The sequence below is a fragment of the Erinaceus europaeus genome, chromosome X, assembly GCF_950295315.1.
Source record: "Erinaceus europaeus chromosome X, mEriEur2.1, whole genome shotgun sequence".
NCBI classification, from domain to species: domain Eukaryota; kingdom Metazoa; phylum Chordata; class Mammalia; order Eulipotyphla; family Erinaceidae; genus Erinaceus; species Erinaceus europaeus.
Genome location: NC_080185.1, coordinates 21558035 through 21583973, shown reverse-complemented (window position 1 = coordinate 21583973; position 25939 = coordinate 21558035). Strand labels below are relative to the sequence as shown.

Here is a 25939-nt window from a genome sequence, read left to right as displayed (position 1 = left end):
TGTTAAAGTGCACGTGGCACAAACCGCAAAGACCGGCATAAACATCCTGGTTCGAGCCCCCCGGCCTCCTGCAGGGGAGTCGCTTCACAGGCTGTGAAGCAGGTCTGCAAGTGTCTATCTTTCTCTCCCCCTCTCTGTCTTCCCCTCCTCTCTCCATTTCTCTCTGTCTTATCTAACAACGATGACATCAATAACAACAATAACTACAACAACAATAAAACAACAAGCAACAAAAGGGAAAATAAATAAATAAATATGAAAATATAATTTAAAAAAGAAGGTTGGTCCATACTCTCAGATGGATAAAGAATAGGGAATCTGGGCTGCAGGGACAGCATAATGGTTATGCAAAAGCCTTTCAAGCCCAAGGCTCTGAGGTCCCAGGTTGAATTCCCAGCACTATAAACCTGAATTGAGCAGTGCTCTGGTCTAGAAAAAGAAAAAGAAAAAAAGAATAAGGAATCTTCCAATGGAGGGGATGGGATACAGAAGTCTGGTGGTGAGAATTGTGTGGAATTATACTCCTCTGATCCTACAATGTTGACAATCACTATTAAATCACTAATAATAATAAAAAAAAAAAGATGTGAATGAGGGAGACCGAATAATGGTTCTGCAAAAGCCTTTCAAGCCTGTGGCTCTGAGGTCACAGGTTCAATTCCCAGCACCATCATAAGCCTGAACCAAGCAGTGTTGTGGTCAAGTTAAAAAAAAAAAAAAAAAAAAGAATAGGGAATCTTCCAATGGAGGGGATGGAATACAGAAGTCTGGTGGTGGGAATTGTGAGGAATTGTACCCTTCTGATCCTATAGTGTTGTCAATCATTATTAAATCACTAAAAAAAAAAAAGAAGAAGAAGAAGAAGAAAGAAAGAGAGAAAGAACGAAAGAAAAGAAAAAAAGATGTGGATGGGGGAGATAGCATAATGGTTATGTAAAAAGACTTTCATGCCGGAGGATCCAAAGTCCCAGGTTCAGTCCTCAGCACTACCATAAACCAGAGCTGAGCAGTGCTCTGGTTCAAAAAAAAAATTTTAAAAACAAAAAAGATGTATTTGTGTGGTCTAGGAGGTGGTGAGGTGAGTAAAGTGTTGGACTCTCAAGCATGAGGTCCCAAGTCCCATCCTTGGCATAGCATGTACCAGAATGATGTCTGCTTCCTTCTTTCTCTCATTAATCAATCAATCAATAAAATCCTTATTCAAAAAGATGTATTTGTTTAGCTGGGAAGATAGTGTAATGGTTCTGTAAAGGATTTTCATGCCTGGGGTCTCGGATTTGATCTCCAGCACCACCATAAGCCAGAGCTGAGCATTGCTATTGTCTATCTACCTTCCCTTCAGTCTCTCTCTCTCTCTCTCTAAAATAAAATCACTAATATATATATATATATATATATGTATATATATATTCAATTTTAACATTTTCAGTGATATTTTTTACTCATGACTTAATACTGATGTACAAAATTACAAGATAAGGGCCAGGCAATGGCGCACTTGGCTAAGCGCTCACATTACAGTGCCCTAGGACTCAGGTTCAAGCCCCCAGTCTCCACATGCAGAAGGAAAACTTCCTGAGTCACAGAGCAGGGCTTCAAGTATCTCTCTGTCCCTCTCCCTCTCTATCTCCCCCTCTCAATTTTTCTGTCTCTATCCAATAATAAAATAAGATAAAATAAAATTAATGGATCTAAAATCTGTGGTCTATGAGGTGGTGCAGTGGATAAAGCACTGGACTCTTAAGCATGAGGTCTTGAGTTTAATCCTTAGTAGCAAATGTACCAGAGTGATGTCTGGTTCTTTCTTTCTTTCTTTTTTTTTTTTTTTTTTTTTGTCTTCAGGGTTATTGCTGGGGCTCAGTGCCTGCACTATAAATCCACTGCTTCTGGCTGCCAGTTTCATTATTTTTTTCCTCTCCATTTTATTGGATATGACAGAGAGAAATTAAGAGGGGGGGGGGACGATAGAGAGGGGGAGAGAAAGACACCCACAGATCTGCTTCACCACTTGTGAGGTTACCCCTGTGCAGGTCGGAAGCTGGGGACTTGAACTGGGATCCTTGTGCTTCGTACTAAGTACATTTAACGAGGTGTGTCACAGCCCAACCCCCCAGTGTCTGGTTCATTCTCTCTCTCCTATCTTCTTCATGAACGAATAAATCTTTAAAAATTAAAAGATAACAGGGGTACAATTCCCATCATTCCGTTGTCCCCATTCCCTGCACTGGAAACTGCAGTGGTTCTCCTAAAGTCACAGATATGGGTTGACTATTATCTCTACAACTATCTATCTATCTATCTATCTATCTATCTATATTTTTGCCCATTATTTCTGTGCTCTTGCCTTCTCTTCCTTTCTAAGTTGCACCTACACCCATTACTACTTCTGAATGTCCTTTTTCTCTCTCTTCTTTTTCTGGGGCCTGGTAGAATTGGGTTTCAGAGCCCTCTAGTCATCTTCCCCTAACATTTTCCCCCTTCTGGGAGTTACTAAAATGTTTTTAAAAGGTATATTTGCTAGAGTTACATAGGTCCCTGTGCTGAATATGGGCCCCAGATCCATTTGATGGGGTTTACAGTTAACAATATTTACATACTTTCCCCATATTTGGGAGCTACTCTCTTCTCTGATCCAGCTCTATAGCCCTTTTTCCAACTATGGCAACATCTCCCCAGACAATAATCTGGTTCCACCTGCATATTAGATGTTAGTCATGGGCCCATGTAAAGTCATGGGCCCTGTAGAATATACCTAAAACAGACCAACTAGCTTTTTCCAAAATGGAGACCTCAAATCTTCATTTGCAATATTCTTGCCTTTAGGTTCATGATTAGTCAACAATTTGCTCTGCTTTATATCTTAACTCTTTTTCAGCCACCAGGTTCCAGATGCAACCATGATGCCATCCTGACTTCCCTGGACAGAAGACCTCCCCAGTGTGTCCTGGAGCCCCACCTCCGCAGCTCCCTACCCCCCTAGGGAAAGAGAGATGGGCTGTGAGTATGGATGAACCTGCCAATAACCATGTTCAGTGGAGAAGCAATTACAGAAGCCAGACCTTCCACCTTCTGCATCTCACCATACTCCCAGAGGGATAAAGAATAAACTATCAGGGGAGGGGATTGGACATGGAGCTCTGTGGATGGGCATTGTGTGGAAATGTACCCTACTTATCCTGTAGTCTTGTCAATATTTCCATTTTATAAATAATTTTTTTAAAAGGTGTATTCGCTTCATGAGAGGCACCAGATCCAGTACAAAGGATGGGAACTTGGGCTGCAGGTTTGTAAAGCACACTTGCCTCAGTCTGTACCACCTCCTGGTCTCCCTGGCCACGCTCTGCCACTGGATGTGTGATGTCCCCAAGGACTGGCTCGCGTGAAGCACAGCGTATCTGCAGGTGGGCATTTGGCCTGTCTTGTCCGCTGAAGAACCAAGCTATCACAGCAGCACCTGACACTTAATAAATGCTGAATAGATCTTTCTTTAACTGAAGAAAGAAAGGGGCAAATGATAGCTGGGGTGGGGGTAGGGGTTGGTGGTGTTCTCAAGAAACAGTGAAGATTTTTCAAAATGTGGATGAGCCCCCCACCCCCCACCAGGTTCCAAAGCTCCGAGCTCCAGCTAGAATTCTCACCCCACACTCCACACCCCACAATGCAGATTCAGCTAAGGCTCCAGTTTGGGTGATCTGAGCTAGGCCTAGAGCTCTGGAGGCCTGGGCTGGTCTCCTTTTCCCATGGAGTGATAGGGAGAATCTCTCTCTCTTTCTCTCCTCCCAGGGCTGATTGTAACATCATTTTGGTCCCCAGCCTCATAGTCTATTTCAGATGTCATTGACTGTGTCGTTTCTGGGGAAACAATTGGTCTCCTCCTTTAAGACACAACATTGCTAAGAGCTTTTCTTATGAATGTGAAAAAGAAAGAAATCAAAAAAAGAAAAGAGAGAGAGGGAGAGAGAGACCTATTTTCCTCATTCCTGCAGGTGCCCAACCCGATGGACTTGTTGGAGTGCATTTTCTGCATTCTTAATAGATAGCTAGCAGGAAACGCTGTGGAGAGTCCCAGTTAGAGGGGCAGAAAATAGCTAGGGAGGGTACCAGCTCTGCAGCCCCCGCTTCTGTAAGCCTGCAGCCACTTCCCCAAGTGGGACAGGCCCCTCTGATCAGCAAAAGGGGCCTCTCCCCAGCCATCAGCTCTGACTTGGTCTCAGTTGATGGTCACCAACGAAGGTAGGAGAATCTGGAGGTGTGGGTCTAGGGTGTGTGTGTGTGTGTGTGTGTGTGTGTGTGTGTGTGTGTGTGTGGTGTGTGAAAGGGGGGGTTGGTAGGTGGAGGGGGTAGAGGGCTGGAGCCTCAGCTGCGAAGGAAGTGGGGTGGACATCCCAACTCTGTTCTGCCACACTCAAGCTGGCCCCTTGGGGTGTTTCCTTCCCAGCCTTAGGTGACAGCCGCTTGCACTCTCCGCCCCCTCCCCGGGTCTGGGTAGCGCCCCGCAGAGGCGCGGTTAAGCCTGCTGGCGCCCTCAGCCCTCAGGGGTTGCAGACCTGAGGCTGGCACTGGGTTCCCTTGGGAAACTCCGAGAGCAGAAGCTGCCCCCCCCCTGCCCCCCACCGCGGCGTGCCTTCAGTTCTACCTTTGCAGACCCGGCCCTCCCACCTCTCTTTTGCCTAAACCAGACCCCCACCCCCACACCACACCACCTCCAATTCACAAAGGGCTCCCTGGGGACTAAATCTTTAGGTTTCCCGGAAACTGCACTTGAGATTTTGCAAAGGATTAACGCCCCCCCCCCCCCGCCCGCACCAGTTGTCGAAGGTTTCCTTAGTATCTTGACTTGGCCTTGCAAAGAGAACTACTGGAGAGAGTATTTCTTCACTGGAGGGGGTTTGGGGATGTGTACGGGGGCGGGGCGGAGGGGAGAGCCTTGACACCAGAACAGCGCTTCCAAGCTCCAACTCTAAGCCCCAGGAGTGAATGTCCTGCTCTTTACCAGCTGAGCGCCTCCTCGGGGCCCCAGGCTATGAATGTTTCCCACTCAAATGTAGATAACTCCGGACGGAGGCGCGGCCCAGACTTGCTGTGGGGGTGGCTTGAGCCTTTGCTGTCACCCCAGGCTTGGCTTTGGAATGTGTGTGCACGTACTGGGGGGAGGCTAGAGGGGTTTAGGCAGGACCCCCAGTTGCTCAAGCTCTGAGCTCTGAGAGGGGATGGGGTTAGGACTTCGCCTCAGGCTTAGGTCTATCTTCTGGTGTACTTGGCTTTGCCCTAAGGTCTCTGGTCTCTCTCTCCCCAAGGGTTGAGGAGCATGCCCCAGGGTCCTGGAAGCCAAAGAGACTTGACGAACATCTCTGTTTTAGCTTGGTCAAGCCAGAGTTGGGGTGCTGGTGGTGCTTGGAAGTAGGCTATGCAGCCTGTGAAGATGGAGGCTTCCAGAAGCCCTTAGGGAGTATACAAGTGTTCTGGCAAGAGTCCCAGAGGGAAGCCAAAGGGTTCCCTAGAAATAAGAGTGCTAGCCGACCCATTTGAGAGAGGAGTCGCCTGAGAACGGGAAAAGATTATGAGTCCCGCCAATAAGACAGTAAGGGAAAGTGGAGAAAGAACGGAGATTGCGTCCAAGGAGTCTTGAGTTCAAATCCAAGTGGTGTGGCCTGGCAGGTCTATCTCACTTTCTCAAAGGCATCATTAGCTCATTTATCAATAGAAAATGGTTTGTCTTGGGGCCAGGTGATGATGCACCTGGTTAAGCACTTACATTACAGTGTTCAAGACCCTGGTCCCCACCTGCAGGGGAAAAAACTTCACAATCTTGTTGGTAATTATTGAATCACGAAGAAGGAGAAGAAGGAGGAGGAGGAGGAGAAGGAGAAAAGAAGAAGAAGAAGAAGAAGAAGAAGAAGAAGAAGAAGAAGAAGAAGAAGAAGAAGAAGAAGAAGAAGAAGTGGAGGAGGAGGAGGAGGAGGAAGGAGTAGTAGTAGAAGTGGTGGAAGAAGAAGACTCAAGGATCAGCGTAAGGATCCGGGTTCGAGCCCCCGGCTCCCCACCTGCAGAGGGGTCGCTTCACAAGTGGTGAAGCAGGTTTGCAGCTGTCTGCTTTTCTCTCCCTCCTCTGTCTTTCCCTCCTCTCTCCATTTTCTCTCTGTCCTATCCAACAATGACGACATCAATAAAAACAACAATAATAACTACAACAATAAAAACCAACAAGGGCAACAAAAGGGAATGAATAAAAGAGGAAGAGGAGGAGGAGGAAGAAGAAGAAGGAAGGAAGTGGGCATTTTGTACTGTGGAGATAGTAGAATGGTTATGCAAAAAAAAAATTTATGCCTGAGGCACCAAAGGTCCCACTTCCAATCCTCAGCACCACCATAAACCAGAGCTAAGCAGTGTTCGGGATAAGAAAGGAAGAGAGACAGAGAGAGAGGTATAGTAATGCATTTTCTCTTTTGCTACAATGTATATGGAACTGGAGGAGAGCATGTTAAGTAAGGCAGAAGGAAGATGAATAGCGCATGAGCTCACTGCTAGGTGGGACTTGAGAAACAAAGCAAGGGAAAGTGCATGGTGAAACATTAATAAGCTATGGTCTGTCCAAAGATTTATCAAGGGGGGAAGCAAAGAGGAAAGCTGGGGACCCAGTGTGCTGGGAGTGGTGTGCTATTACATGCCTTGGGGAGATGTGGAACTACACCCCTGTAACAAGTCTTGTAAATCAACATTCTTTATAATAAAGCCATTTGATATATAACACTACCATTACATATATATATATATGTATATGTATATATATATAATGGTGGTGATATATATATATATATATATATATATATATATATATTTAATGGTAGTGATAATTCTATCTACCTGGAGGGTTGACTAGGGAAAACATCAGTAAATGCACACAGTAGGTCATTCTGGCAGCTGTTGCTTTAGAAGGAAGGCTGTCCCCACAGAAATCATGAGTTTATAACGGAGTTTCTGATTCTTAACGTGCAAATTTTTCACTGAGGAATCTCTTGCCTGCAGTGAAACAAAGAGAAATGTCCACGTGTCTCTTTCACCCTCTGCAAGATATGGGAAGTTTGTTTATTTATTTATAGCTAGAACACCTCTCAGCTTTGGCTTTCCTAGGACCTCAGAGCCTCAGGCATGAAAGTCTTTTTGCTGAACTATTATGCTATCTCCCCAGGTAGAGGCATGCTGTTGCTGTCATGACTTACCAGGTCAGCACAAGCATACACACACACACACACCCTTCTTCTTCTAGCGTTTGCCCTTCTTCCCTTCTGATCTTTCTTATTAGAGATGGCTGGGTCTGGGCTATATGAGGGCTGTTGTGCCTAGTGGTTTGTTCCTTTGCCTTGAGGAATATCAAGAAAACATCACTGCTGGTATGTTTATTAGCCTGATGATAAACATTCTGAATTTCTTCCACTTTGGGGTCATTGTAAATAAAGCTGCTCTGAACATTCACATCTGAGTGTCTTTTTTTTTTTTTATCCTTTCTTTATGTTCATTGTACCTGCCAGAGGGGTTGCTGGGTCAGTCACATGGTACCAGACTTTCTAAGAAAGTAGTTGCTCATGATTTTTGAAATAAGACTAGGGCAGACTCATTCTTTCACTTGGGGCCTGGTTGTGGACCTTGGGGTAGCAAATTAATGTGCTCAGTCAAAGGCTTCTGTGGCAGCCTGGGAGATGGTACAGTAGTAAAGCTCTGGACTCTTAAGTATGTGGTCCTGAGTTTGCTCCCCAGCGTTGCATATGACAGAGTGCTGCTCTGCTCTGGCCTCTCTCTCTCTCTCTCTCTCCTTCCTTCTCTCTCAACTTACATATCTCTTGCAAAATGAATCTTTTGAAAGGGCCATTACACTATCTCCTTGAACCTAACATAAATCTTTTTTTTTTTTCTGAAGGTTTCCATGGACAGCATAATTCAATTATGTCTGGGACTGGGATAGTTCTGAATGAGAAATTTTTAGAAAGATTCCCCAGTTCTCTGCTAGATTCCTTCCCAATGTCCTATCTCCCTCTATTAACACTTGTAGCAGAACCAGGTATTACAACTTCATTTCTCCTGCTTGGAATCTGGACCCCTGAGAGACACTGAGGCTTTCACAGCCAGCCCATCCCCTAAAAAAAAATCACACAGCCTTAGGGCAAAACACCTCCCCTACTTTTCTTTCTTTTAAGTTTATTATTATTTTTCTTTATTGGGGGGATTAATGGTTTACAGTTAACAGTAGAATGTAGTAATTTGTACATGTGTAACCTCCCTTACTCTTAATCTGGTTTGATTTCCTTGTGTTGTGCTTTCTCCTCACAAATGGCCGTCAATCTCTTGGCCATTGTTTTATTAACAATGGGTGTTGGGGGGGATAAAGAAATGAATAAGAAATGGCCCTCAGGCTCCGAGACCCTGTCGATTAGGGCGGGGAAAGAGAGTTTTAAACTCTAGTCATTTTCATTATAATCACAGGGATGAATGGATTTAAGGTGCTTTGACCGGAACCCTGAGCCAGGGAGATTTGGGGCCAAAGGTTGAGAAACCAGGAGCCAGGCTACTTGCCAAAAGAGGCCACCGCGTGTCTTGAGTGAGTCTGGGCGCCAAAGGACAACTTTCTGCCCTCAAGGAGCTCACAGGTAGGATACAATGATGTCACTCTTCAACCAGGGTGAAATGGAAAGCAATTCAGCTCAATTGTTTCCTTTCTGGAAATAAATATTTGGTTGAGAACATGTCTGCCTTGAGGTCTTGGCCCCGACAGTGGAGGCTTGGAGGATGGAGATTGAGTCATATGAGCAGGAGGAAGAGAGAATGTTGGTGTTTGGCTTAAATAGGTTGATCTCAGCTTATTCTTTTCGACGAAAAGGAGGCAATTGCACACATAACATGTGTACAGACCAGGGTTCGAGTCCCCGCTCCCTACCCTCAGGGGAGGAAGCTTCATTGGTGGTGCAGCGGCTGTGCAGGTGTCTCTTGCTCTCTCTCTTTCTCGCTCTCTCTGCCTCCCCTTTCAATTTCTCTATCCTAATTAAGAGAGAAAAGAAAAAATAATAGACATTGCCCCAGAAGGCAGATTACTCTGATATTTAACCTCAATGCCCCTACCAATTCTCATTTCCGGATGCCCTTCAAGTCCTGGTTGCCAGGCAATTCTTGTTTGTAAAAGAGGGTCCCTTCTATGTTTCACAGAGCTCTCTCTGTCCTGTTCCCTGGCCACTAGTCAGGCAGGCAGCAAACTGTTTGCCCCCCTCAGGGGGGCCAGAGGGTCGCTAACGTGTTGCATGTGCTTTGCAGACGTCGCCTGTGTCACTAGCCATGATGGAAGACATGGGGGATACAACTGTCCAGACGCAGAATCCTAGGAAGGTTGAGTGGAATCCCCGCTGTGTAATTTTCACCTACTTCCAAGGGGACATCGGCACAGTGGTGGACGAGCATTTCTCGAGAGCGTTGGGCAAAGTCAAGATCCCCCAGAACCAGAGTACCCCGAGTGAAACTGTGATCCTGCAAAATGGTGAGCTTGGGGAGAGGAAGGAAGGGAGAGAGGGGGCTGGAATTCCCTGTCCAGACGGATAGTGAATCTCAAGTTTTGGCCTGGGTGGAAGAGCTCTGGTCTTGTCTCCTAGGAGGACTACAAATGCCAGGAGTGGTGTTCTGATCTCTCTCAAATAAACAAATCTCTTCTAGAAAGAAAGCCCACTTTCTCCAATGTTTACAAGGTTCTTTGAAGGGTGTTTCTGCAAAAACAAGGCTCCCACTCTAGTAAGAAGTGGCTCCCTTTGTTTAAAAGCTGAGTTTATATTGGGCACTGTTTGGTGGTGTAGTTAAATGACCGATTTCTTTTTACCAGAGACCACAGCGCAGCTCAGCTCTGGCTCATAGGTGGTGCCAAGGGATGGGACCTTGCGGGGGGGTGGGGGTGGGGGGGTTGGCGCTCTAACTTTAACTTGTTGAGCTATTTTCCTGGGTTTAGTTGTTGAATCAAAATAGTTGACTTAGTTCACTAACTGAATTCTGGGGTTCACAGTTTAATAGTGCTCCCAAACTACTCACTGTTACCATTGGTGAGTGTGACTGTTATTATTCCCAAACTGTTGATTTATTATGATTCCAAAGGTGTTCTCAGCTCTTGTTGCTGAGCTCTGGCTTCTAGGGCTGCTGGGGGATTGAACCTGAGACTTGAGCCTGGGGCCTGAAAGTCTTTGCATAACCATTATGCCACCACCCCCCACCAAACCAGTCTCTGTTGTGTCCATTATTATTGTTATTCCTACAGCTATTAGCATAAACTGGAATGCCTATGGGCTCAGGATTAGAAAGTGTTTATCCCTGGAAGCACCTCCCAGCTCAATCTGGAGGGAGGGTGGGGGGAGGGGCTGGAGGCAGCCCTGGGAGGATGGGTAGAAGTGGGGGACTCTCCAGACAGCCACTGCTCACCACAATGGTATCCTAGCTGGGAGGCTGTCTGTTATACTCACTAGTTGATAATTTTAAAAAAATGCTAGGACAGTCTGGAAGGTGCTAAGTACACATTTGGTCAAGTTCAAGGAAACCACATGGGAGCATCCCGAGAGGGATGCATAGTGATAGGTGCTGTAGTATTTTCTCTGTCTAAAAAAGAAAACAGACTCCTGAGGGTAGTTGGAATTGCTCCAGCTCTGAAGTCCCAGGTAATGCCTGGAGACACACACACACACACACACACACACACACACACACACACACGGTAGAGCTTTATTTTAAAAAAATATTTATTCCCTTTTGTTGCCCTTGTTGTTGTAGTTATTATTGTTGATGTCATTGTTGTTGGATAGGACAGAGAGAAATAGAGAGAGGAAGGGAAGACAGAGAGGGAGAAAGAAAGATAGACACCTGCAGACCTGATTCACCGCTTGTGAAGCGACTCCCCTACAGGTGGGGAGCTGGGGGCTTGAACCGGGATCTTTGTGCTTTGCACCACCTACGCTTAACCCACTGTGCTACCTACCGCCTGACTCCCGGTAGAGCTTTATTTTGTGGAAAACCACCACAGTGGTGGGTTGGGGAGACAGCATAATAAATAGTTCTGCAAAAAACTTTCATGTCTGAGGCTGTCTCAAGTTCAGTCCCCAGCACCAGCATAAGCCAGAACTGAGCAGTGCTCTGCTCTTTGTTTATTAAAATAAAACACAATAAATAAATAATCAGTCTTTAAAAAAGCAAACCACAGTGGTGTTTGATGAGACTTGGTGCTAGGAATTGAACCCAGGGCTGCAGGCCTGCATTCTCTACCCATGGAACAACCTCTCACTGGGCACTGGCTGTTTTGTTTTGAGTGAGCATTCTTCTACACCTGCACAGTTGTTTCCAGAGAACTAGGTGGAAGTGCGCTCCCCAAAATATCTGGGTTTGGAGGAAGCCAGCTGCCCTGTGGGGGTGGGGGGTTGGGGGTGAGGGTGGCAGTTGCCTTTCCTGAACCCAGGTGTGTTTTTAGTCCTGGGCCCCTTGCAGATGGATTGAAAAAGCACATTCTGTAGCTGCATTGGGTACAATAACAAACCCAGTCTGGCTGGCTTCCTTCTACATTCATTTTCAGCATTCACATTCATTTCTCCACCCTTTTTTGACCTTCAAAAGAAGTTGGAGCATTTTCTTTTTAATATTGATCTTTTTTCTTTTTTAATTAAAAATTATGTTTATTTATTGGATAAAAACAGCCAGAAGTTGAGGGTGGGGGGAGAGAGAGAGAGAGAGAAACAGACTTGCAATGCTGCTTCACCATCCGAAAAGCTTTTCCCCTGCAGGTGGGAATCAGGGTGTCAAACCCAAGTCTTTGCACACTGTAACATATGTGCTCAGCTAGGTGCACCACCACCCGACTCCTTAATTTTCTTTTTTTTTTTAAGTTTTTAAAAAATATTTATTTGTTCCCTTTTGTTGCCCTTGTTGTTTTATTGTTGTAGTTATTATTGTTATTGTTACTGATGTCGTTGTTGGCTAGGATAGGGAGAAATGGAGAGAGGAGGGGAAGACAGAAAGGGGGAGAGAAAGATAAGACACACACCTGCAGACCTGCTTCACCACCTGTGAAACAGACTTCCCTGCAGGTGGGGAGCCGGGGGCTCCAACCAGGATCCTTACACTGGTCCTTGCACTTTGTGCCACCTGAGCTTAACCCACTGCGCTACCATCCAACTCCTAATTTTCTTTTTTATTTTGATAGAGACAGAGATAAACATAGAGGGAGGAAGAGAGACTTGAGACTGCTTCACCACTCCTGAAGTTTCCTCCCTGCTGGTGGGGACAGAGACCTGAACCCAGATAATATGTGTGCTCTACCAGGTGAACCGTTGTGCAGCCCCAATTCAGGACCGTTTTCACAGGCTCAAGTCCTCAAAGGTCTTAGAAACAACCACATCTTGGAAATGGACGTTGTCGTTTTTATTTTTTAATTGAATTTCTTTTTTTTTTCTACATTTATTCAAAAATATTTTAGTTAATTTATTGGGGGGGTTAATGGTTTACAGTAAGTACAGCTGTTGCTACATGGGTAAAATTTCTCAGTTTTCTGCAAAAAACTTCCACCCCCAGCCTAGGTCCTCCTCCACCATCATGCACCAGGACCTGAAAATCACCCTCCAGAGTCCTTTATTTCAGTGTAATACACCAAAGCCAATCCAAGTTCTGCTTTGTGTTTCCCCTTCTTTTCTTATTTCTCAGCTTCTGTCTGTGAGTGAGATCATCCCTTATTCATCCTTCTCTTTCTGGCTGATCTCACTTAGCATGATTCCTTCAAGCTCCCTCCAAAATGGGGTGAAAAAGGCAAATTCCTCATTCCTAATAGCTTAGTATTCCACTGTGTATATGGCCCACAACTTTCTTAGCCACTCATCTGTTGTTGGACACCTAGATTGCTTTCAGGCTTTGGCTATTACGGATTGTGCTGGGTGGGGGTAGATAGCTTAGTGGTTATGCAAAGAAACCCTCATACCTTGAGGTTCCTGAGTCCCAGGTTCAATCCCCCACACCACCATAAGCCAGAGCTGAGCAATGCTCTTGTTTAAAAAAAAATGCTATGAACATAAGTACACAGAGATCTTTTTGAATGGGTGTGTTTAATTCCCTAGGTTATATCCCCAGGAGAAGAACTGCAGGGTCATAGGGTAGGTCCATTTCTTGTCTTCTGAGAGATCTCCAGACTGCTCTCCACAAGGGTTGGACCAATTTACATTCCTACCAGCAGTGCAGGAGGGTTCCTTTGTCCCCAAAACTGCTCTAGCATTTGTTGCTATCATTTCTGATTTATGATGTTCTCATAGAGGTAAAGTGGTATCTCGTCACCTTTGCATTTCTCTCACAGTGACTTGAAGAATTTTTCATATGTCTGTTGACCTTTCAGATCTCTCTTTTTTTAAAAATTTATTTCTTTATTGGGGAATTAATGTTTTACATTCAACAGTAATCAGATCTCTTCTTTGGTGAATATTCTGTTCATATCCTCTCCCCAGTTTTGGACAGGGTCATTTGTGTTCTTGGAAAGTTCTTTATATATTTTGATTATTAGCTTTTGTCTGATATATGGCCTATAAAGATGTTCTCCCATTCTGTAAGGGGTCTCTTTGTTTAAGTGGTGGTTTATTTTTCTGTGAAGACACTTAAATTTTTATTATTATTATTATTGATTAGAAAGATGGGAGGGAGAGAGAGAGAAAGAACCAGACATCACTCTGGTACATGTGCTTCTAGGTACTGAACTAAGGACCCCATGCTTGAGTCCAGTGCTTTATCCACTGTGCAGAAGCTTTTCAATTTGATGTAGTCTCCCATTAGTTTATTTTTGTTTTGTCTTCCTTACAACTGGACATGTATCATTGAAGATGCTTAGAAAACTTAGATGGAAAAAGTTCTGCCAATATTTCCCTCTGAGTATTTGATAGTTTCTGGCTGAACATTCAAGTTCTTGATCTATTTGGAGTTTACTTTTGTTGTTGTTGTTGTTTTTAATATTTATTTACTCCCTTTTTTGCCCTTGTTGTTTTATTGTTGTGGTTATTATTGTTGTTGTCGTTGCTGGATAGGACGGAGATAAATGAAGAGAGGAGGGGAAGACAGAGGGGCAGAGAGAGATAGACCTACCTGCAGACCTGCTTCACCAACTGTGAAGCGAATCCCCTGCAAGTGGGACGTGAACTGGTCCTTGTGTTGCTTAACCTACTGCGCTACCACCAGACTCCCTGGAGTTTACTTTCCTGTATGGTGAAATGTAGTGGTCCAGTTTCACTTTTCTGCACGTATCAACCCAGTTTTCCCAACAACATTTGCTGAGGAGACTCCTTTCTAAAAATATTGTATTTGCTGGATAGAGGGAGAAATCTAGAGAGAAAGGGGAGACAGGGAGAAAGAGCTGTGAGGCTTTCTCTCTGCAGGTAGGGATCTGGCTCAAAGCCAACTCCTTCTACATTATGATACATATTCTCTACAGTGTGTCCACTGCCCAGCCCCTAAGTTTCATGTCTTAAAGACTTATTTATTTAGATTGATTGTTATATTAATGTGGGACAGAGAACCAGAGCATCGTGCCGGCATTTGTGATGCTGTCTTTCTAACTCAGGGCCTCATTCATACTTGAAGGTCCAATATTTTACCCATGGCTATGCCTCTGGGCCACAGAATTTCTTGGTTTTTGTTTTGTTTTGTTTGTTTGTTTTCCTCTCCTACCTGACCTCATTCCTTTCAGCCTGGCCTCTTTGTTCTTATTTTACATTGTTCCTCTGAGTGTTTTCTTCAACTCCTTCTTCATCTGGAGAGAGACAAGTTCAGAGAGGGAGAGGGAGAGGCTTTCCAGCAGGGAGGCTCCCCCAGTGCTGGTGGACCTCCTATGTAGTTTCAGCAGCCAAAATAGATGCTATCTCTCCACCTTCCACTTCCTCCTTTGTAGGCCACACCAAGTACATTTGCATTTCTGCCCCCAGGATCTTTGCATTTTCTTTAGGGATCTGAGTGCTTCCCTCTTCAAAGCTTGAGTCACACCTTCTCACTGCTATCCCACCCCCATGACTCCTGATTTTATGGCCCCAGGCACTTGACCAATGTATTCATTGTGTCTCTGTTAACACATAGGTGTGGGATAAATAATAGTTAAGGGAGTGAAGTGGAAAGTTGAATAACAAGCTATTGATGTCCCAGGGAACTCCCTGTGGTTACAGCCATTTAACAGTGTGATGGTCTCTGAGTACATCATCTCACTTTTTTTTTTTTTAGTGGCTTCTTCAGCTTTTGCCCTTCTTCCGTAGCCAGTCAACAGCGTCAGGTTGAGCCTGATGTAAAGTTTCGAGACCTCCTTTGAATCTGGAGAGGTGGCAGTCGTTGACTACGTGGGTCATAGTCTATCTGTAGCTGCAGGGGCAGTTCGGGTCGTCTCTGGCTCTCCAGCGATGGAACATAGCGGCGCACTGGCCATGGCCTGTTCGATTGAGGAGGGCCCAATCATAACGTGCTAGGTCAAAGCCGGGTTGACGCTTGCAGGGGTCTGTGATGAGGTGTTTGTTCTTTACCTCAGCTGACTGCCAACTCTGTTTCCAAGAGTCTGGAACAGAGAAGTTCAGTGTAGGTGTAGGGGACCAGATTGGGTGACGAGACGTCAAGCGTTGGACAGGGTGGGCGAAGATATCCGCGTATATTGGCAGGTCCAGTCAAGCGTAGACGTGGGAAATGAACTTAGATGATGCCGCATCCTGATGAATATCTGGTGGGGCGATGTTGCTAAGAACTGGCAGCCATGGAACCGGGGTGGAACGGATGGTTCCAGAAATTATCCTCATGGAGGAATATAATTTGGAATCGACCAAGTGGACATGGGGGCTACGGAACTATACTGGGGCACAGTATTCTGCAGTGGAATAGCAGAATGCCAGAGATGATGATCGTAGTGTGGAAGCGCTCGCGCCCACCTTTGCTGCAGTTTTTATGAGATGTTCGTGAAATGACAGAGTGCGATCGAGAGTAACGCCAAGATAGACTGGCTGGGCTTCATGCCGGATTCTCCTATCGCCAAGCTGCACATTAAGCTCACGCGAGGCCAAGGCATGGTGTAGATGGAAAACAGATGATACCGTTTTTTGCAGTGCTAGGGATTAGTCGCCATTTTTTACAGTAATCAGATATCAGAGACATGTCTTTCGTGAGTGTTTCCTCGAGGATGTCGAACTTTGATGCCTGAGTTGCACAGCAGATGTCATCGGCTTAATACAGATTTACAAAATTATGAGACAATAGGGTATATAATTTCACATAGTTTCTTTCCACCATTGGAATTCTGTGTCCTCATTCCCCTCCGTTGGAAATTGCAGTGGTTCTCTCAGTTTCACAGATATGGGTTGACTATTCTTTCTTTTTTTATTTAAAATTTTAAAATATATTTACTTATTTTCCCTTTTGTTGCCCTTGTTGTCATTGTTGTTGTGGTTATTATTATTGTTGTTGTTGTTGTTGTTATTGTTGTTGTTGTTGATGATGCCATCGTTGTTAGGACAGAGAAATGGAGAGAGGAGGGGAAGACAGAGAGGGGGAGAGAAGACAGACACCTGCAGACCTGCTTCACCAACTGTGAAGTGACTCCCCTGCAGGTGGGGAGCCAGGGGCTTGAACTGGATCTTTATGCGGGTCCTTGCGCTTTGTGTCACGTGCTCTTAGCCTGCTGTGCTAACGCCTAACTCCCTGGTTTATTTTTTTAAAGATTTTAATTTGTTTACTAATGATAAAGATAAGAGGAGAGAAAGAACCAGACATCACTGTAGTACATGTGCTACCAGGGATTGAACTCAAGACCTTACGCTTGAGAGTCCAATAATTTTTCCACTGTGCCACCTCTCAGACCACAATTACTGATTTGATAATGATTAACAAGACTTTAAGATTTTAGGGGTATAATTCTATACAGTTCCCACCACCAGAGTCCCACATCCCATTCCCTCCACTGGAAACTTCCTTATTGTTTATCCCTCGGGGAGTATGGACCAAAAGTCTTTTGTGTGTGTGTGTGTGTGTGTGTGTGTGTGTGTGTGTGTATCAGGACTTTTACTTTTATATTTTTTATTATCTTTATTTATTGGACAGAGACAGCCAAACATTGAGAGGAGAAGGGGAGATAGAGAGTGAGAGAAACCTGAAACACTGTTTTGCCACTTACAAAGCTTTCCCTCTGCAGTTGGAGGTTGGGGGCTTGAACCTGGATCCTTGCACACTATAACACTTGTTCAACCAAGTGCACCACCACTTGGCCCCCCTGGACCAAATTCTTTACAAGGTGCAGAAGGTGGAAGGTCTGGTTTCTGTAATTACTTCTCCACTGGACATGGGTATTGGCAGGTCAACCCATATCCCCAGCCTGTTTCTTTCCCTAGTGGGGTGGTAGGGCTTTGGGGAGGTAAGACTTGGGAGGTAAGACTTCAGGACACATTGATGAGGTTGTCTACCCAGGGAAATCAGGATGGCATCATCATGGTGTCTGCAACTTGGAGGCTGAAAAGCATTATGATATAAAGCAGAACAAATAGTTGAATAAACAGAAACCCAAAGGCAGGACTAGAGCAGATGAACTTAGGGGCCTTCAGATAGGAAGAAGCTAAGAAGTCTATTTCAGGTATGTTCCAAGAGGCCCATGCTTAATAATTTTTGCCTGAGCCTGAAAGCCGACCTACAGGTTGACTATAAGTATTGCCTGGGCCAACGCCCATGTCTAGCAGGGGGAAGCAATTACAGAAGCCAGACCTCCCACCTTCTACACCCCATAATTTTCCTGGGTCCATGTTCCTACAGGGATAAAGAATAGGAAAGCTATCAAGGGAGTGGATTGGATAGCTCTGGGGGTGGGAAATGTGTGCAATTGTAAATTGATTTTTTAATATATATTTATTTATTTTTCCCTTTTGTTGTCCTTGTTCTTTTATTGTTGTTATAGTTGTTGATGTCATCGTTGTTGGATAGGACAGAGAGAAATGGAGAGAGGAGGGGAAGACAGAGAGTGGGAGAGAAAGATAGACACCTGCAGACCTGCTTCACTGCCTGTGAAGTGACTCCCCTGCTGGTGGGGAGCCGGGGGCTTGAACCGGGATCCTTACACCGGTCCTTGCCTTGAAATGTATGCAGTTGTATTCCTCTTCTCCTATGGTCTTGTCAATATTTCCCATTTTATAAATAAAAATTGAAAAACAGGACGTATTGCCTGGGAAGATGGTGGCAGAACCTAGAATATAGTGATGCTCTGGTTCTCTTTCTTAGAAGGATTTAGTATGGGTAAAACTCAGTGGGTAGAGTGCACACCTTACGGTGTGTGAGGCCCTGGCTTTAAGTCCCTCACCATGTGGCAACACCATGGATGAGCAACAGTGCTATAGTGTTTCTTTGGTTCTGTGTTTAGTTATACAAAAAGAGAGAAATTAACTATGGGGCTAGGGAAACAGCACAATGGTTATGCAAAAAGCCTTTCATGCCCATGTTTGATCTCCAGCATAAGCCAGAGCTTGAACATTGCTCTGGAAAAAAAAATTAATTGATGCAAAAAGGAAAGTAAAAGTAACTAGATTGACCTGAAAAAAGACCGCTAACTTCTCTTTTGATGATAAGTAGAACTGGGCATATAGCTCAGTGGTAGAGAGCATGAAGCCTTGGGCTTAGTCTCTGACAAGAGAGAGGAAAGGGACAGTTATTTAAAGACAATAAGTAAATAATTGTTTTCTTAATCTTTCTTTCCCAGATAGTAACATGTCTGCAAATGAGTGGTGTTTCTCTCCTCAGTGGACAAATCCACAGCCAGAAACAACATCTTTGGCAAATGGTGCCACCAACTACAACTTGGATGGGTTTAATCCCATGGCTCCAGTGCAGTACCCACTGCCTCCGACTGGGGACCTGTCCACTCAGCCCAACCAACTGTGGCAGTTCTCTCCTTTCAACAGTTTCAGTTCCCCAGAGCCTGATTACCTTCCTGCCTTCTCTGCTGGGCCCCCAGTTCTAGAGCCCCAACCAGAGGAGAAATATGAACCCTTTCTAAATCTCCTCCAACAAGACAGATACGTCAACTTTCCTCAGGAATCTGCCTCGTGGGAGAATTACAACTCTGCCCAGGTAGCCGGAAGTACAGGATTGCTGGTCAACCTGCCTCCCAGCTCAGATCACTGTAAGGAAATGCCTCAGGAGTCTTGGAGGGTTGCCTTGGGTTGGGAGCAGTTGAGAATTGGCACTTAATGGAGTAACACAACTAATTGCTGTCCTTCCGGATGTGAAGTTTTGGAGGGACAGAATGTTCTGCTTAATCTTCCCTATATCTTCCTTAGCTGCCATTGACATTCAGTATCAGGGCTCAAAGGTCATAGTGATAGCCAGCCAGATGGACTTAACCCAGAACAGTCACCCCAATCTGATATGATTTTCCCTACTAAGCCCCCAGGGGTCCTCTAGGTTCACTTCATTGTGAGCCACCAAAGCCTGCTTGTGGACCGCAGAGCCCTGAGACACACTGACAGGTTCCAATTATATCTGCCAAACAGTTTGGCAGTTTGCAATGATGCCAGGTTCCCAAGGAAAAACAAAGGCAATCTATAACAACCATCTGCTCTGCCCATTAAAATTCAAAGTGATTGTAGAGACAGCTCTATGGCTGCTTGGCTGTCCACAGCTGGTGACTGTACCAGGGTCCTCAGGTCCCCATCCCACGCCTCACCCCAAACTCACACTCATTCAGGCTCACTCACTTCACATATGCACCCAACACATATTTAATTAGTGTCTACTAGCTCCAAAACATGCATCCTAAGCCCAGACTGCCTTATTTGAATAAAGATGGAGATTTGTCCTGAAGTATACCTTCACCAAGAGGGCAGCTCATTCTCTGCTCTAAGATCTTCCATTTATATGAAATATTAGGACATATATATATTGGTTTCACAGAGTCAAGTCCACATCCTCTGGCATTCAGTATTCTGGATGAATTTTCTAGTAGAGTTCCCTAATCCATATGTCTCTGGCATTTGTATTAAGACCTGGGAACTCTAGGAGCTGCTTTTACTCTGAGCTAAGCATATAGTGCACAAAAGCCCTGTTCACCCCACCCGCATGGAGCAAGCTTTATGAACGGTGAAGCAGGATAGAAGGTGTCCTCTTTTCCTCTCTCCCCCTTTCTCATTCAATTTCAGTCTTTATCCTAATAATAGATTTAAAGATCCATTTAACACATCCACATCTCGGGTAGTCACAGCACTCCATCCTAGCATGGAAAACAAATTCCAGTGGAAATGGAAAACCATTTTCCAGAGTTCGATTAAAAATGCCCTGAAAGGGGCTGGGTGATAGCACATAGGGCTAATTAAGCACACATAGTTCGAAGCAGTACAGAGACCTGCTGCACAGGGATCCCAGTTCAAGCCACCCACACTCCCCACCTGCAGAGGGGTCACTTCATAAGCAGTGAAGTAGGTTTGCAAGTGTCTGTCTTTCTCTCCCCTGTCTATCTTTCCCTCCTTTCTCAATTTCTGTCTTTTCTATCCAACAATAACAACAAAAATGGAGAAAAAGAAAAGGCCTACAGATCAGTGGATTCTTGGTGCAGCACCAAGTCCCAGCGATAACCTTGGAGGCAAATAAATAAATAAAATAAAAGGAAAAGAAGTGCCTTGAAAGTGTAAGTCATTAAAATGGTATGCTTGGGAAGCTTATGAGGATCCCCACCCATGTATTCTTTTAAGAAAAATCTGTTCCTGCTGGAATTCAGAGGGAAAATTAAGCTAAGTGGGTTTGTATATACAGAGCCTTGTTTCAGCACTCAGCTAGAACACAGATGGCTCAAGTCCTCACCTCCCAAACATGATGGCACTCTAGACTTCAAATCTAATTCCACAGATATTTTCTTAATACCTACTATATGCCAGGCACACCATGACAAAACTATGGTGAGGACATTATCTTACACTGGAAAGCTCCAGGCACATTCTCAAAAGTAATATTTATCATCAAAATCTCGACTGTTACACATTCAGGCTCTCACCCTATCCTTGGCATCCATGGTATTCTTTGGGGGACTGACAGATAGCCCAGGAACTGTAGAGGAAACCAATAACCCTTGATCTGAAACACTGTAAAATAGAAACAAAAGCAAAGGCCCATGGGGTTCAAACAACAGATAGGTCTCTGCTTTTGTAGCAGGTGATAAGAGAAGATAAACCAAGCATCCATGAGGGCAGGCAGTTAGGGGTCCCTGCTACTCAGAACTTCAGAGATTTTGTTTCTGAGCATGTTTTCTTTGATTTTCCTAGATAAGAAAATATATTTCTCCCCGGACCGTGGACCTGCCAGTACCAGCCTTGTATATGAAAGTAAGTCTCTGTTTCTGTCTGATAGTGTGTCCTTCTGTATCCTGTGAACTAACTCAAGGAGAAGCCCCAGCCTTGTATATGAAAGTAAGTCTCTGTTTCTGTCTGATAGTGTGTCCTTCTGTATCCTGTGAACTAACTCAAGGAGAAGCCTATGGTATGACTCTCATCTTTTCCAGCAGCTTGAAAGGACCTTTGTTTCTATTACTCAGTCTTTTCAGAGTTACAGTTTTTTTTTTTTTCATCTGATGCACTTAGTTATTTTGGAAAACCTGTTTTCTTGATTTATGATGGAAACACTCTACTGTGGTATTGTCCCCCTCCTTGACACACACAAGGTGGATTTAGCTGAGGTACCTCAGAAAAATGAAAGAATTCATGAGGATTAGATTGCTGTGTCCCAGCTGTTGTTTTCAGGCTAGAACTTAGGGCCAGCCCAGGCCTCTCTGCAGGTGGGAAGATGCCAACTCAGGCCAGAGACCAGGACACTGGGCTCCACACTCATGTGAAATGATGTTGAGGCAGGGTGGAGGGAGTCTTCCAAGTGAGGCCAATGTGGGTGCAATGATCTGAGGAGATGTGTGCCCAGGTTCCAGCCCTGGCTTCCTTTCTTACAGCTCTCTTTACCTCTCCAGACCTTGGGTGACTTGCGTAGACTGAGCATAAAACTAGTGCCTACCTCATAGGAGGATTAAGTGAAATAGCATAGATAAGTTCTTAGGGTTTTTTTGTTTGTTTGTTTACCAGAGCACTGCTCAACTCTGGCTGATGGTGGTGCAGGGGATTGAACCTGCGACTTTGGAGCCTCAGGCATGAGAGTCTCTTTGCATAACCATTATGCTATCTACCCCTGCCCAGGGTGTTTTTTAAAATATATTTATTTATTCCTTTTTGTTGTCCTTGTTTTATTGTTATAGTTGTTATTGTTGTTATTGATATCATCATTGTTGGATAGGACAGAGAGAAATGGAGAGAGATGGGGAGACAGAGACTACTTGTGAAGCGACTCCCCTGCAGGTGGGAAGCCAGGGCCTTGAACTGGGATCCTTATGCCTGTTCTTGTGCTTTGCACAATGCTTAGGTTTTTTATTTTAATATAAATTAGCCAACGTAAACCATGTAAAGTAAGCCACCAAATACACAGGGAATCTTTTGCGGGGGGACTTCCTGTGTGTGTATCTTTGAGGAACAAAAGAAAGAACTTCCTTCACAGTCCCTGATCTCAGCACTTTATAGTCTGGTGGAGTTGGAGGGGGGGATGATATATATCCCCCAACACAGACACACACAGACACACGGATGTCATCTCTGAGCACCGACTTAATGAAAATAACATCTATTTATATGGGTGGGTGAGGCAACAAAACATACCTCTGGCGTATGTGATGCTGGGAATAGAACTGATGCTGTATCTACTGCGGGTTCGAGCCCCCGGCTCCCCACCTGCAGGGGAGTCGCTTCACAGGTGGTGAAGCAGGTCTGCAGGTGTCTGTCTTTCTCTCCTCCTCTCTGTCTTCCCCTCCTCTCTCCATTTCTCTCTGTCCTATCCAACAACGATGACATCAATAACAACATAATAACTACAACAATAAAAAAACAAGGGCAACAAAAGGGAAAATAAATATATAAATATTTTTAAAAGGCTAAAAAAAAAAATTAAAAGTCTGGAAATGAGAGCTGGGGAGAAAGCAAAGACTTTGATGTCTGAGGCTTGGAGGTGCCAGTTTCAATCTCCAGCACCACCATCAGCCAAAGCTGAGCAGTGCTCTTGTCTCTCTCATTAAAAAATAAAATAGTGGTCTGGGAGGTGGTGCAGTAGATAAGGCATTGGACTCTCAAGTATAAGGTCCTGAGTTCAATCCCTGGCAGAACATGTACAAGAGTGATGTCTGGTTCTTTCCTCCTAGCTTTCAAATTAATGAATAAATATATATATTTTTCTTTTTGGAATAAGTAAAACCTTAAAATATATATTTTTAAAAATCTAGAAAAGAACCACAACAATAAAACAACAAGGGCAACAAAGGGGACTAAATAAACATTTAAGAAATCTAGAATAGAAAATGGTAAAACTGTCAGTGTAGTACAGATGATTATAAATGAGACACCGGTATGAGATATACGAAAACCACCCTTCATTGCTTGATCAGGCCCAGATGAGGAGATAGTTCTAGAACTGGTGTGAAAACCTTAGCAGTAATAGTAATAGTATTCTGACCACACCAAAGTAAGAGAAGAACACATATACAAGGAAGTTGGCATTCTTGCTCATGAAGAGTACAAAGCTATCTATTTCTGTTTTCACATTCTTTTTCAAAAAATTATTATTTATTTATTTTTTAATTTTTTACCAGAGCATTGATCAACTCTGGTTTATGGTGGTGGGGGAGATTGAACCTGGGACTTCATGGCCTCAGGCAAGAGTCTCTTTGCATAACCATTATGCTATCTACCCCACCCTCCACTTCTTTTTTTCCCATCAACTCTAACTCCAGTTCCTCAGCAGAGTGAGAAACCTTGGGTAGAAGGAGAGCAAAGCTGTTCACAAACACAAGCAGGATGCCTCAGTGCTCATTTAAAGGCTCAGTTGAACTCTCATGAGTTTCAAATAGAAGCAACTAGGTTGCATGATTTTTTTTTTTTTCTCCAACAGGGTTGTTGTAGTTGCATGGTACACAGAGAAAATAAATGGTGAAGATAAAAAAAAATGCACATGTTTGACAGAGAAAGGGAAGGGGACTGACAGTTTCCACAAGTCAGTGACTCTAATGTAGGGGGTCATGGTATCTGAATTGTACAAAGAAGGAAATGGAAGAAAAGGAGGAACTGGCACCAGAGGCTGTGAAGGTTGACACATTGGATGATTGGCTATATAAAAAAATGGAGTGATTGGACTACTTAAATCCGTTATGTGGAAGATGGTGGATGTTTGCAATAGTGAGATTAAGAGAGCCACAGGTGCAGAAATCTGGTATGTGACCAGGGACAATGCGGTAGACTCAAGTCAGTGTCAGTAGTCACCTATAATACACAGGCTATTTTTATCTTTATTGATAGGTGGGAGAATAGTGGTTTAAGGAGGTCAAAGGTCACCTTCCCAAAGTGAGTAAATGCCAGACAGTTTCTCCTGTTTCAAAATCGGTTCTTCTCCTCCTCCTTCTTCTTTTTCATTTTATTGAACCAGACAAAGAAATTGAGAAGGAGAGAGAAAGAAAGACATCTGCAGACTTGCTTTAGTACTTGCGAAGCATCCCTTCTGCAGGTGGGGAGTGGGGCTCGAACTCGGGTCCTTACACTGGTTCTTTTGCTTAGTACTATGTGTTCCACCAACTGACCCCGTAAAATCCTTGCTTCTATCAAAGTAATAGCTGGCATTTATTGAGCATATATATGGTGGGCACTGCCCTGGCCTTTGCATGTTTCACCTAATCCTTATAGGATCTCAGGTTGGGAGGTATTCTTATTTTCCACACTTAACAGAAAGGCAAAGTGTGGCTCAGATCTGCAGTGGCATGGCTAAGGTTCAAACTTGGGCTTGTTGGACCCCAGAGTCACCTTCCTTATTGTGTTTATCCTGTTTTCCAGAAAGCTACTTGCCAGAGACCAGTCAAGATCTGTTCTATTGAACTTACCATTTGAAGACGAGATAACCCTGTTGGCAGACGGGCTCTTAATTCTCTACTGTGAACCCAGCACCTCTGGAGACCTCCTCAGTCACTGATCTTTTCTGTTCCTGCCACGAAAGAACCACTGAGCCAGGAGCCAGTGTCTCTTTTCCCTCTTCTTTGGTACCTGTTCCCTCTTGCAGAAGTTTTCGAGCTCACCCCCCCCCCCCACCACCACAGTATATGGAAATGTCTAAAACTGCTGCTCAGGGCTGGAGACCATGCGGGCCCCTCACCCACTTGTTCATGACTTCCTACTTAGAAGTCACAGCACCCCTCCCCCTGCTCCCACCTCCGCTGGCTAGGTCCTCCAAGCCCAGACCAGCCACGTGGTTGCCTGTTCCACTCTTTCAGCTGATTGCGCACCCTGTCGGTCACACATGCTACAATGCACCAGGATACAGGTTCAAGCCGGAGTCCCCCCCTGCAGGGGAGGTGTGGCTTTATAAGCACCATGACAATGTATCTGCCCTTTCCAATGTCTCTTTATCCAATAAATACAAATAATTGATAAAACAAAACAAACAAAGAAAAAAACAGGAAGAGTCTAGAGATCCTTGGCTTTAATCAGACTGCTGCTACAGAGAGAAAACTGGAAAGGTGGGTGGGTGAAGCTGATAGAGAAAGGGCTGAAGAGTGTTCCCTGGGTCCTCAAAAAGACGGAGAAGGAAGAACGTTCTCAAGTTGGCTCTGGTGAATGATGTCATTTCATATCGGAAACAAGATCTTAGAATTGGATCTAAAATAAGTGATCCCTCTGCCCATGCCAAGTAGGCTAGCTTTCTTCTCCCATGTCAGTTCCTATTCATCTTTGCTCCGAGAACCAAGGGCTCTGCCATCTGCCATCCCACTGGGTTCCCTTGGTCCTTGGGGGACCACCCAACAACCTTCCACTTGTCCTCCACAAATAACATCTGTAACATC

The 25939-nt window shown here is 44.5% G+C and overlaps 1 protein-coding gene across 1 annotated transcript; it reads left to right on the top strand.

Annotated features, from left to right (window-relative positions):
• Nucleotides 1-4093: 4093 nt before the first annotated feature.
• VGLL1 (vestigial like family member 1) lies at nt 4094-25939 on the top strand. Its single transcript, XM_016193149.2, has 5 exons — nt 4094-4233; nt 9301-9520; nt 18740-19162; nt 21294-21353; nt 24936-25939. Exons 2-5 carry the CDS (start codon nt 9322-9324, stop codon nt 24974-24976), a joined length of 723 nt encoding a protein of 240 aa, XP_016048635.1. The 5' UTR covers nt 4094-4233; nt 9301-9321; the 3' UTR covers nt 24977-25939.